Source organism: Malurus melanocephalus, unplaced genomic scaffold, assembly GCF_030028575.1.
Source record: "Malurus melanocephalus ecotype Western Australia unplaced genomic scaffold, MMel_1.1 scaffold_511, whole genome shotgun sequence".
Taxonomy (NCBI): Eukaryota; Metazoa; Chordata; class Aves; order Passeriformes; family Maluridae; genus Malurus; species Malurus melanocephalus.
In genome coordinates, this window is record NW_026623743.1 from 2,683 (window position 1) to 14,032 (window position 11,350).

General features: G+C 57.7%; 1 protein-coding gene across 1 annotated transcript; it reads left to right on the forward strand.

The window, feature by feature from the left end:
- The first annotated feature begins 589 nt into the window (after positions 1-589).
- On the forward strand, positions 590-8,057 carry TULP1 (TUB like protein 1). Its single transcript, XM_057381471.1, has 14 exons — positions 590-636; positions 1,068-1,110; positions 2,543-2,660; positions 2,776-2,925; positions 3,392-3,538; positions 3,793-3,897; positions 3,990-4,124; positions 4,293-4,384; positions 4,612-4,785; positions 5,286-5,398; positions 5,861-5,969; positions 6,134-6,232; positions 6,512-6,683; positions 7,490-8,057. Exons 1-14 carry the CDS (start codon positions 590-592, stop codon positions 7,621-7,623), a joined length of 1,638 nt encoding a protein of 545 aa, XP_057237454.1. The 3' UTR covers positions 7,624-8,057.
- The last annotated feature ends 3,293 nt before the right edge of the window (positions 8,058-11,350 follow it).

Here is an 11,350-nt window from a genome sequence, read left to right on the forward strand (position 1 = left end):
CAGCTCTCACAAAACAGCCCAGATCCTGCTCTTCTCTCACCAAGAAAACATTTTTTGGGTGAAAACCAGAGATTCCCGAGGAGGATAAAGCTAAACACGGACAGAGAGCAGTTCCTCTGGAATGAGTGGCTCTGCTATGCTGGGGACCCCACCCAGTGAGGGGGGAATCTGTGCCCCCCAAAAAGCATCGGGGTCTGACTGACCCCCCTCATTCCCGCAGAGCCCCCTTTCCCTGCGATTACTCCCCTGCCAGCTGCTCTCCCGGCAAGCCTGGCTGCCAGCGCCTGCAATCCTATTAACCGAGTTTCAGGAGAAATAAAGTTAATCGCCTCCTCCACCTGCTCTTCCTCCTTTCCCTTCTCCTCCTCCCACCGCTCAGATTTGCGGAGGCGGCCGAGCCGATGCTGTGAGGCTGCTCTGGCTTTTGGGGCTGAGCCTGACCCTATGGCCCTGGTGCTGGGCTGGTAGGGGCTGCGGGACCGGGACGGGACCGGGATTGGGATCGGGACTGGGATTAGGGCCGGGATCGGGATCGGGACCGGGGAGGGAGGCAGAGCAGCACCGGGAGTCCGGGACAGTGCCAACAGCGATGCCACTGCAAACGGAGATCCTGAGAGAAGTCTGGGCTGCTGACAGGTGAGTGTTGGTGGGCAGGGTGGGATCAGTGGGGTGGGTGATGGGCTGGACACCCTCAAAGCATCCCCTGCTCCTCCAGCGCCTTTTTCGCCTGTTTTTAATTTAAATGTAATTTAATGAGCAGTTTTATCGTAGGGTTTTTGTGTCGGGGGTTGGTGCGGTGATGTTTATGGATTTACAGAGAGGGGAAGTGTTTGTTAGAGGGGGATCCCCAAATCCCTGTCACCCTCGGCCGAGGCAGAGCCTGGCCTGTGCTCCCTGTCAGGAAGGGTGATATCAGACAGGCTGGACCTGGCTGAGATGGGGAAATCCTCCTGGAACCAAACGAAAGACGGACCTTTCCTCCTCTACCAAAATCTGGGGCAATCTCAAGCCCCCAGGATATGAGGAGTGCACAAAGCTCTCACCCTTTTGCCTTCTGTGCTCCACAGCCCCAGTGAGGAGCCGGAGAGCCCCCAGCACAAGCCCAAACAGGTGAGAAAAACACCTTCCCCTCCATCCCGTGTGCCACCATTCCCTGCTGTCCCTGAGGGTTTGGGACCTCAGAGACCCTCAAACCCCAGAGCCCCACATAAGGCCAACTTGGGGCTGCTCTGTTGGGGTGCTGCAGCCTGAAGGGATGTGAGTTTTTTTTGGGAACCCCCTCCAGAGCAGGTGGGTAGAGAAAATTCCACAGCCCTCCCTTCTTTGTGCCTCCTTCTGAACCCCCCCTCCATCGCTTCAGAGCATCCTGAGGGGAGGGTTCCCAGCTCTTAAATAACACTTTAATTAAGCCCCTCAGTTAAGCTGTAAACTGTGACTCACTTTCCCCAGGCCATGACCCTGAAGCCAGAACCCCCCTCCCTCATTTCAGAACATCCCCCAGCTGCCCCCCAGCCTTGGGGAGGGTCTCAGCAGCAATTTCATCCACCACCAAATTTAATTTTTAATCATCAGCCCCTCCTTGAAGGGCTTTGTTAAGCAAGGGAGTGGTTGCCCACCCCACAGCTTCTTAAAGGATTAGGGGGTGCAAAGGAGCTTTTCCGTGTGAGCTCATGACACGGAAGAAAACAGCCAGTTCTCAGCTTCACCACGGAGCTCCCCCTCCCCAAATTCAGAGCTCTGGGACCCCACTGTGATCCATTAGGATCCCACATTTTGTGAAATGCCTTCACCCATCACCCTGGAGCACCCAGGAGGAGCGAAATCCCTGTGATGGGGAAGATGCTCCATCGGGCAGCGGAAGCTCTGGCGCACCTGGATTTGCTGAGATCACTTTCTGAGAGCCCTGAGCTGACACCCACTCCCCAAATACCTCCTGTCCAGAGCCAAATGCTGACCCACATGCTCTGTATTTGGTAAATCTGAGTTATTTATGGCCCCAGCTAACCGGGATTAGGTGTGCTGTGCCTAATCCTCCTGCTTCCCTGCTCCTGCTGACCTCCTTGCCATTGACAGCAGCTTTTTGCGGGGGTGAGAGGAGATGAGAGGAGGTGAGAGGCCAGGCTGTCTGCACGTCCCTGTGTCGTGCCTTGCCCCAGAGTGGCCATCAGAAGCCAGAGTGGCTCCCAGCCAGGGTCGCTGTGGCACAGTGTCACTCGTTCCTGTGTGGTGACACTGTCCACGGAGTCACAGCAGCACCAACATCACATCCCTCATCTCTGGGGCTGTCCCAGGGTGGGTGTTGTGTCTCTCTGCTAACAGCCCTTTCTGTTTTCCTCCCTCTGCTTTCCTCGGGGGGCTGTCCCATGGTAAGTCACTCGTTGGAAGGTGGGAGCGTGTCCCGGTTCCCGAGCGTGTCCCTTACTCCCGTGCTGGGCCAGGGAAAATCCCGGCTGTGTTTCCAAAAGGGAGCCAGGGGCTGCCTGGTAAAAGGAAAAGGTGTTTAAGGCTGGCTCCATCCCTGCAGCGCCTCCCATGAGGGCAGAAGCTGAAGAAGAAGAGGCAGGAGCCTGGGCTGGAGGGCGAGGCCAAGCCACGGCGGCCGCGGGTGAAGAAGCTGAGCGAGTCAGGGGCTGCAGAGGAGCCTCCTGCCCCAGGTCAGGGTGAGCAGAGCCCCCACAACCCCCGGGGAAATGGGGACAAGGACCGGTGTCCCCTTCATGGCCCCATCCTGCCCCTGAGGCGCTCTCCATCCCGGGCATCTCTTGAAATGCGCAGGGGTGAAGAAGGTGAGGAAGAAAAAGGAGGAGAAGGCGGGGGAGGAGAGCGACAAGGACCCCTACTCCAAATTCACCAAAGAGCCTCGGAAGAAGAAGGAGAGCCCGGCTCCCCGCTCCCAAGTGGCCAAGGGCCTCAAGAAGCCACAAGGTGCAGGGCAGCACCCCCCCTCTGCAGTGTCATGTCCCCTTTCGCCATGTCCCCATAGAGACACCGGTGCTCCCAGTGTCTGCTGGGGCTCTGCAGCCAAAGATTTTTGGCTAAAACCCAGCTACGGACCTGGCAGGAACGGGGATGTGGCAGGGGACCCGCGCTCATTGCCTCGGGTGGGGAGTTGGGTTGGAACGGGGACGCGGGGGTGACACACTCGCCGGGACGGTGACAGACGGGTCTCCGGACACTTTTTCCGGAGCGAAAAAAAAGCGAAAAGCGGCTCGGTCCCGTCCCCCGCACGGACGCGAGAGAGCGCTGTGGCTGCGCTGTGGCTGGACACGTCCCAGGCCCGCCGGACAGCGCGGTGTCCACCCCGGGGTGACCGCACCAGCGAGGGTCCCTCCCCGCACACCACCGGACTGGGGTGCCTCGCTGCCAAAGAACTGCGTTGGCTGATGCCGTGGTGACCTCTGGGCAGAGCCGGCGGAGGATGAAGAAGATGAGGAAGAGGAAGAGGAGGTGGAGAATAAAAACCCGCCAAAAAAGCTCAAGAAGAAGCTTCCCAAAGAGCCACTGTCAGGAGGGGCGGAGAAGAAGCTGAAGTCGAAGGGTGAGTGCCGGGGGACAGAGACAGCAGAAGCTCAACGGTGTTGTCACTTGCATATGTCCCTGCTGAGACGGGGGAAATGCCCGCGTCCCATCCCTGTCACAGCCTCAGGAGGCTGTGGAGAAATCGCTTCCTCCCCACTCAATCTCCCCCCAGCTCAGCCCTTCCCGCTGCTCCACCCCTGTCACCCGCTTGTCCCCAGCATTGCCCGTTCTCATGCCCTGGCTGGCTGGTCATCAGCTCCTTTGTCCCAGCAGATGACAAGAGTGACCCTGACAGCAAAACCAAATCCGCCAAAAGCACCAAAAAGGAGCCACTGTCCGTGTTCCAGGTGAAGAAGGAGAAGAAAAGCAAGAAGAAAGGTATGGGAGGAGCAGGAGGGGGTGGCAGCCAGTCCTGCTGCCTGGTGGCAGCACCCAGAGTTGTGTGACCATGTCCCCCATGTCCCTCACAGCTGTCACCAGCAGTGATGAGGAGGACGATTCCGACTCGAGCACCAAACCCATCAGGTCAGAGAAGAAGAAAAACCCAGCGTCCCTCTTCCAGACTGGTGGGGATCCCCCAAAGGAGAAAAAATCCAAAAAGAAAGGTGAGAGCCCAGCACTGGAGGGTGGTGGGTTCTGGAGGGGCTTCTGGGAGTACAGGTGAGCTTGGCCATGGAGAGGGGGGTTGCAATCAGTGATGCTGAGCTGGATTTTGGGGCTCAGTGGAATCAGGATCTCCTCCCTCCTGTACCACTCCCTATTCCTGCCCACAGTTCCTCCCAAAGGGGCTGAGAGCGAGGAGGAGACCCCGGAGACACAGCAGAAAAACTCCAACAAGAAGGGGAAAGCAAAGAAATCAAAGAAGGTACAAAAGACCCCTCAGAGCCAGGAGGGTCCCCTCGGGCTGGGAAAAGAGCAGCTCTTCTCCCCAGGGTGGGTCAGGAGGTTTGCAGCATCCCCCCCAGTGAGACCCACCAGGGTGCTGTCCCCAAAGCCACCCAGGACAGAGCCACAGCCCAGAGGGGATGGATCACAAGGAGCAATTAGGGAAGGAAGGGGGGCTTTGGGGTTACCATCCTCTCTCATCTGCAGCAGAAGGAGGAGAGGCCCCCATCCCCTGTCATCGAGGTGGAAAACCTGGAGGAGTTTGTGCTGCAGCCGGCGCCGCAGGGAGTGACCGTCAAATGCCGGGTGACACGGGACAAGAAGGGCATGGACCGGGGCCTTTACCCCACCTACTACGTTCACCTGGATAATGACAAGAAGGTGATTTGGGGTGGGGGCACGTAGACCCCTGGGGTTCTGCAGCCATTCAGGATTTGGAGGGGATGCTCACCTGTATCACCCCATGCTGGTGCATCCTGGATGAGGCTGCTCCCCTCTCCTGCAATTCCTGCTGGAAAATGCCCCGTGTGGATGGTACCTGGGTTGATGAGTTAATATTGGATAGAGCCACACCAAAGCTGGGCTGGATTCAGCCCTTCCCACCCCATGGCACAGCTCCTTCCCTCTCCTGCAATCCGTCCCACAAATGCCCTGTGTGGATGGTACCTGGGATGATGAGCTAACCCTGGATAGAGAGCCACACCAAAACTGGGCTGGACTCAGCCCTTCCCACCCATGGCACAGCCCCTGTTTTGGGGATCATCTCCACTCCATGACTCACCCAAGGTCATGGCAGTGACCCATTAGGGGACAAGCTGGAGACAGCAGTGGCAATGGCGGTGACAATGCTCCATTCTCACACGGTCCCACTGCTCCACCAGGTGTTCCTCCTGGCTGGGAGGAAGCGTAAGAAGAGCAAAACCTCCAACTACCTCATCTCCATCGACCCCACCGACCTGTCACGGGGTGGAGAGAACTTCATYGGGAAGCTGAGGTAGGAGCAGAGGTGGCACCCCATTTTGCTGGCACCCCATTTGCAGCACCCTCCTGCCACCCCATGGGTTACAGGCTGTCCCAAACCATGGCTGGGGCAGACAGGAGGCTCAATTCATTATTTCCCACTGCTGTGTCTGACCTGAGGAGTGGTGGGGGGCTGAGAGGGGAAAACAAGCCGGGCCGGTTCCTCTCAGCAGACAGGTCACAGCTCGAAAAGACGCTTGGCAAGTCCCAGCCCGCACTGCCAGCAGCCACACAGCCATGCTGGGGGTCCCTGTGGTGGCAGCACCCTATAACACCCCGATTTAGGGCTGCCTTGAACGTGAGCAAACAGCTGAAGGGTAGGAAGAACAGAATTGGTGGGGATTTGCAGCCAAACCAAACCAAAGAGCGGAGTCACAGGGGGGTCAGAGGGGATTTGGTGGCATCAACCACAGCCATCTCCCACGCTTGGCCGCAGATCCAACCTGATGGGTACGAGGTTCACCGTGTTCGACAACGGCGTCAACCCCGACAGGGCCAACCCCGACTGGTCCAACGTGCGCCAGGAGCTCTCGGCCGTGGTCTACGTAAGGACAGCCCCAAGGGAGCCCCTGCCCAGCCCCCCGGGCAGGCACACAGGGGGTCCCACCCTGCACCCCTCCACAGAGCTTTGGGATGGGCTGGAGCCGTGCCAGAGCCTTCATTCAGCCCCGGGTGGGTGCCGGATTTAGAGATGGGCTTTCTCTTGTAGGAGACCAACGTTTTAGGGTTCAAAGGGCCCCGGAAGATGACTGTCATCATCCCTGGGATGAACGCTGACTGTGAGAGGGTGCCCATCCGGCCTCGAAATGTAAGTCAGGGCCCAGACTGGGAGAAAATCCTTGGGAGCTGTGTTTGCTGGGGGCCACCTTGGATTTTACCCATCTTGGGATGTGGAGAGGATTTCAGGTGTCCCTGAAATTCAAGGCACCCCTGGGAGGTGGGAGACATGGTGCCTGTTTTTTCTCCATGAGAGATCCCATTTCCAGCTGGTCCTGCTACAGGGCATCCCCCAGACAAGCCACAGGAAGGGGCAGGGCTGTGGAGGGGTCACCCCAACTCTGCCCTCCCCCTTCTCACCCCTCCCCAGGACAATGATGGCCTCCTGATGCGATGGCAGAACAGGAACATGGAAAACGTGATCGAGCTGCACAACAAGGCCCCGGTGTGGAACGACGAGACCCAATCCTACGTTCTCAATTTCCACGGCCGGGTCACCCACGCTTCTGTCAAAAATTTCCAGATCGTGCACAGCAGCGACCGTAAGCTGGGGGGATGGGATGGGATGGGATGGGATGGGACAGGGGATAGGGTGTGGGGCACTGCCTCATAACTGGCCTCAGCACCTAGTTTTTTTGCTGAGATTTTGGGGTTTTTGTGCTTTGGGGTGCTGGCTGCCCTTGCTGGAGCTGGGGTGAAGATGGACAGGGAGTGTGGCACCACGCTGGAGCTGCCCTTAGTCCCTGGCCCTGGCATGGGCAGCGTGTAGGGCTCCTGCTGCCAGGCAGATTTAGGGCAAGGACAGATCCCATGGGGTGTGAGCCCCCCATTAATCACAGCAGAGCCACCCCAGAGCGTTATCCCCGCTGGGGCTCACTATGGGGTGCGCTGTGCCTCGGGGACAGTCCCTTGGGGGTGGCAGCCGCTCGGTCTGGATGCGGCCGCTCGTCACCTGTCCGSCGCAGTCAGGAGCCCTTGGCCTCCGGGGTGTTGGGTTACGGGACAGAAAAAGCCTCTTGAGGGCCCCTGGTTATTTTTACAGATTTCCTGTCACCCGCCCTCGGGCAGCAGCGGTCCCACRGTCCGGGGGGGTGGGGTGAGTGGGGTCCCTGTCCCTTTGGGGACGTGGCACCCAGGGAGGGGTGTGCTGGAGGGACCAGAGGGTGCCATGATCCGTGCAATGGGAAGATGATGCTTTTTGGTGCGTGGCTGGGGCAGGAGTCACAGGCAGAGTTTGGGTGGGGGCGCGTGGGCGGCTTCTCTCGGCTGCTGCTGCTGCTGCGTGGGCTGGCTGGGGACAGGCTGGGTGCCCAGGTGACATGGCAGCTGCTCGCCCTCCCTCCCACAGCCGACTACATCGTGATGCAGTTCGGGCGGGTGGCGGACGACGCCTTCACCATGGACTACAACTACCCGCTGTGCGCCGTGCAGGCCTTCGCCATCGCTCTCTCCAGCTTCGACGGCAAGCTGGCCTGCGAGTAACCCCTGCACCAGGACTGCTGCTGGGGCCACCAGGACTGCTGCTGGGGCCACCAGGACTGTTGCTGGGGCCACCAGACCCCGCTGCTGGGGCCACCAGGGCTGCCCAGCAGTGCCCGGAGGATGCTCCAGCGTCCCTGCCCTGCTCCGCTCCCTGCATCTCCACCTTCTTGCGGTCACAATTGTTCCTGTGGTGGTTCAAGGAGCTCACTGAACGCTGTGGGATGCCCACCCAGCTGCTGCCACCCTCTCCAGGGCAAWTCAGGACAGAACGCTGGTGTGGGGTGATGGCAGAGTCAGGTTTTGGGGATATTCAGCAGATGAGGCTGACTGTGATCCCTATCTCATCCCTCTGAGATATCTCTTGGACTCAGATCCTGTAAACTCCTCCCCCACACACCTTTTTTTTTTTGGTTTTTAGACTCTAGTTTGTATTTTTATGCCCAGTCTCGCAGTGAGAAGGGTGTAGTTGGTCTCCTCACTCCATATTCCTCACCCACATGCATGTGAGACTCTGTCTAAGCTCCCAGCTGAAGATCCCCATCCCAGCTTGTTGCTCACCAGGCACAAAGCCCCTCTTTTGCCCCATTTTGTCCTGGTGTGAGCGAATGGCCAGTGCCCGTGGTGTCACTGGGTCTCACCCCAGTGCCCAGAGAACACCGGGGATTTGGGTTCCTGGCACCAGCAGCGCTCAGGCACGTGCCCAGGGGTGACAGTGCCAGCACAGGAGGGCTGGCAGGCACGTGAGGCAGAGCTGGCGTTGCTGGCACGGGGCCCAGCTGGGTCAGTGCTGCCAGGAGGGACCTGGAAGAGAAAACTCAGGGTGCACCAGGAAGCAATGAAGTGACTCACGAGGTGTGGCCGGTGCTGAGTCACGCTCAGCACCCAGACAGGCCCTGCCGAGCTCCCCGTGCCCTCAGCACCCGCTGCCCCTCTGCTCTGTGCCACCCTCCAGASCTCACCGGCCCTGGGTGTCCCCTCTGCTGCCTCACTGGTGCTCTCTGCTCACGGGAGGAGGTGGACAGAAGGTGACATCCCCTGTTTCAGACTGGTGGGGTGTCAGGGGAGCTGCAGGGAGTCACTGGGAACGGGAGATGCTCAAGAGAGGCAGCTCAGTGGGAGCAGGGCAGCTTATGCCCCCAGTTTCACCATTTATGGGGTGAAGATTTGGCTGCACAAACAGTCCCAAATCTGATCAATTCAGATTGATTCATGGGGAGCCCCAAAACACCGTCCTCAGCTCCCTGGTGCTGCTTCTCTCCYCTGCTCAGCTCGTGCACTGACCCCAGGACAATTTGGGATTCCCTTCCTGTGACACATATGGGTTGTTCCCCCATTCTGGGGGTGATCTGAGCCCCCCAGGTTAACACAGCTGAGAGGCAGCTGCAGCTGAGGAGCAGATGGATGGGGAGGATGTGATTGTGCAAGAGGGATGCTCATCCTCTCTGGGCAGTGTCTCAACATCACTGTGGCCTGAGCCTGTCTTTGCTTGGAGCTGGGGACAGATGACAGCGATGGGGGACCCCTGGTGAACATCTGCCCCGGTGGCTCCGCAGATGGGAGCAGAGTTTTCCCCATGTGTGAATCTGGGTGAATCTGGGCTCTGTGAATCTGGGCTCTGTGATTCATGGGAGATGCTCGTGGTGGGGCAGGCAGAGGTGGACAGCTTGGGGACAAGCCAGCCCGCGTGGGACATCATCCCTCACCCACGCAGCGAGATCAGAGAACATCTTGTGAGCTGAAGGGAGAACCAGCCACAGCAATTCGGGGCCGGCATCCCTGGCGAGGTATGGCCAGCAAATGTGGGGAAAGCAAGAKCTTTCTGCCCAAATCCAGCCACAAGCCCAACATCTGTTTGAAATCGGGATCAGCTTGGCTAAGGGTTGTGCTAATACTCGCCCCTAGTTCCTCCAGCGCAAGGAGAAAAGCAGCAGCAGGGTGAGAGAGAGGGGTTTGGGCTCTCCAGGTTCTGTCTGCTGCTCTTCCAGGTTGATTCTCCCTCCCCTCACCCAAAAACTTCCCATTTTGCCCATTGTTGCTTGCAAACCCCTCAGGTTGCCTGGCCTGCAGCCCAAGCAGAGCAAAACCCCCGCCATGGGTGTCCAGCGCAATGTCACCCAACCTCAGAGCAGCCAGAGCACCAAAAATCCTTCACACAAACCCTCTAACACAAACCAACTGCGGCAGAAGGAGCGAACGAAAACAATTTAATAGGGAGAGGGATATTCGGGGCCTTTGTTTGCGCTGGCTGTTAACACCAGAGGAGATGAGGGATGGAAGCAGCCGAAATGTGTATCTACTTTGGCCGGCGGAAAGTGTGACGGATGCGCCAGCAGACCAATGGCTGAGGGTGCCGGGGTGTGCGTGGGTGTGAAAGGAATGCTAGCTGCAAGAAAAGATTAAAAAAAAAAAAAAAGAAAAAAGAAGAAAGAGCCTTATCAATGGTGTTTGAGTCCAAAGTGTGTGTATTCCTTGGAGAAAGGGTTTCCTCRATCCCCAGGGATGGTGTTTTCCCTGCAGAGTGAGATTTTGAGGCTCCTGAAGGTTTGTTTTAGGGGGGCTGCTGCTGCAGGCATGGATTTAACCCCACAGAGTTCTCGTGCAGGGGCATGAGCATGGCCAGTGGCCAGAGGCGACTGTCATCAGCTCCTCAGGGGAACCTCCTGGGAAATGCGTTTTATTTTTGCAGAGATGCTTATAAGGCAAAGGGGAGGAAAAAAACGAGGCCCCACCTCGCTGCTGAGCAGCACATCCCTGACAAGACCAGTGTCACTGCAGGGCTTATGGCTCTCTCAGGCCATGCTCCATCCCTATCCCACCTTGAGGAGGGGAAAGATGCTGGTTTAGAGCTGAGCAGGAAGATGGACATGGGGCTCTTCTCCAACCATTTGCTTCTCCCTTTTCCCCATGGCCCTGGGGTCTGAGGGGCTCTAAACACCCAGTCCTGGGCACAGGTTCAGCCCCTGCTCTCTTGGTGGGGCTGGCAGATATTTCCATGGCTCCAGAAGGCAAATGCCCCATGGGGAGGGAAGGGCTGGTACATCCTGGTGGGTGCAGGAGGGGAGATCAGAGCTGGAGAAACTCCTTGTCCAGGAAGGGCTTGGTTCCCAGCAAGCTGCCCCCAGCCCTGGGGGAGCCCTCTCCAGGTTTGAAGCGCCAATACTTTAATTAATTAATGAAGTGATGTGATGAGGTGTTCCTCTCTTCCCTCCCTCTCCCCTCGCATTTATTCTGGTGACATTTTTAGAGGGAAAGGCAGACTCACTGGTGCTTAGCTCAGCTGTGGCTTTGCAGGATGGGCTCCTTCTCGGTACAGCAAGASACAGGCGACAATGGGAAAGCCAATATTTTTCAACTGCTTTTTRAAAGGAGTCATTTTTTAATTAGTGAATCCATTCTGGAGAAGTGTTGGAGTTTTACAATGTTGTAGCTGTTCTTGGTGTCTTGCCTAGACTTGGATGTTGTGGCCATAAGAAAATATTATTTATGGCGTTGCAGCTTGCAGCTCTTTTATATTATAATTTGAGAAAGGAAGTTGCTGTTCCCACCAGTGGACAAAAAAAATAGCAGAAACAAGGATTATGGACTTCTGAAGGAGGAAAAGAAATAAAAATCAACAGGCAGAACAGAAACAAACCACCGAGCCAGCCTCAAATCTTCGCACTCCCAAACAAGCTCATCCCAGCATTGCCATCAGTTGTGCTGGATGCTGAAGCCAGACCACTGCCCA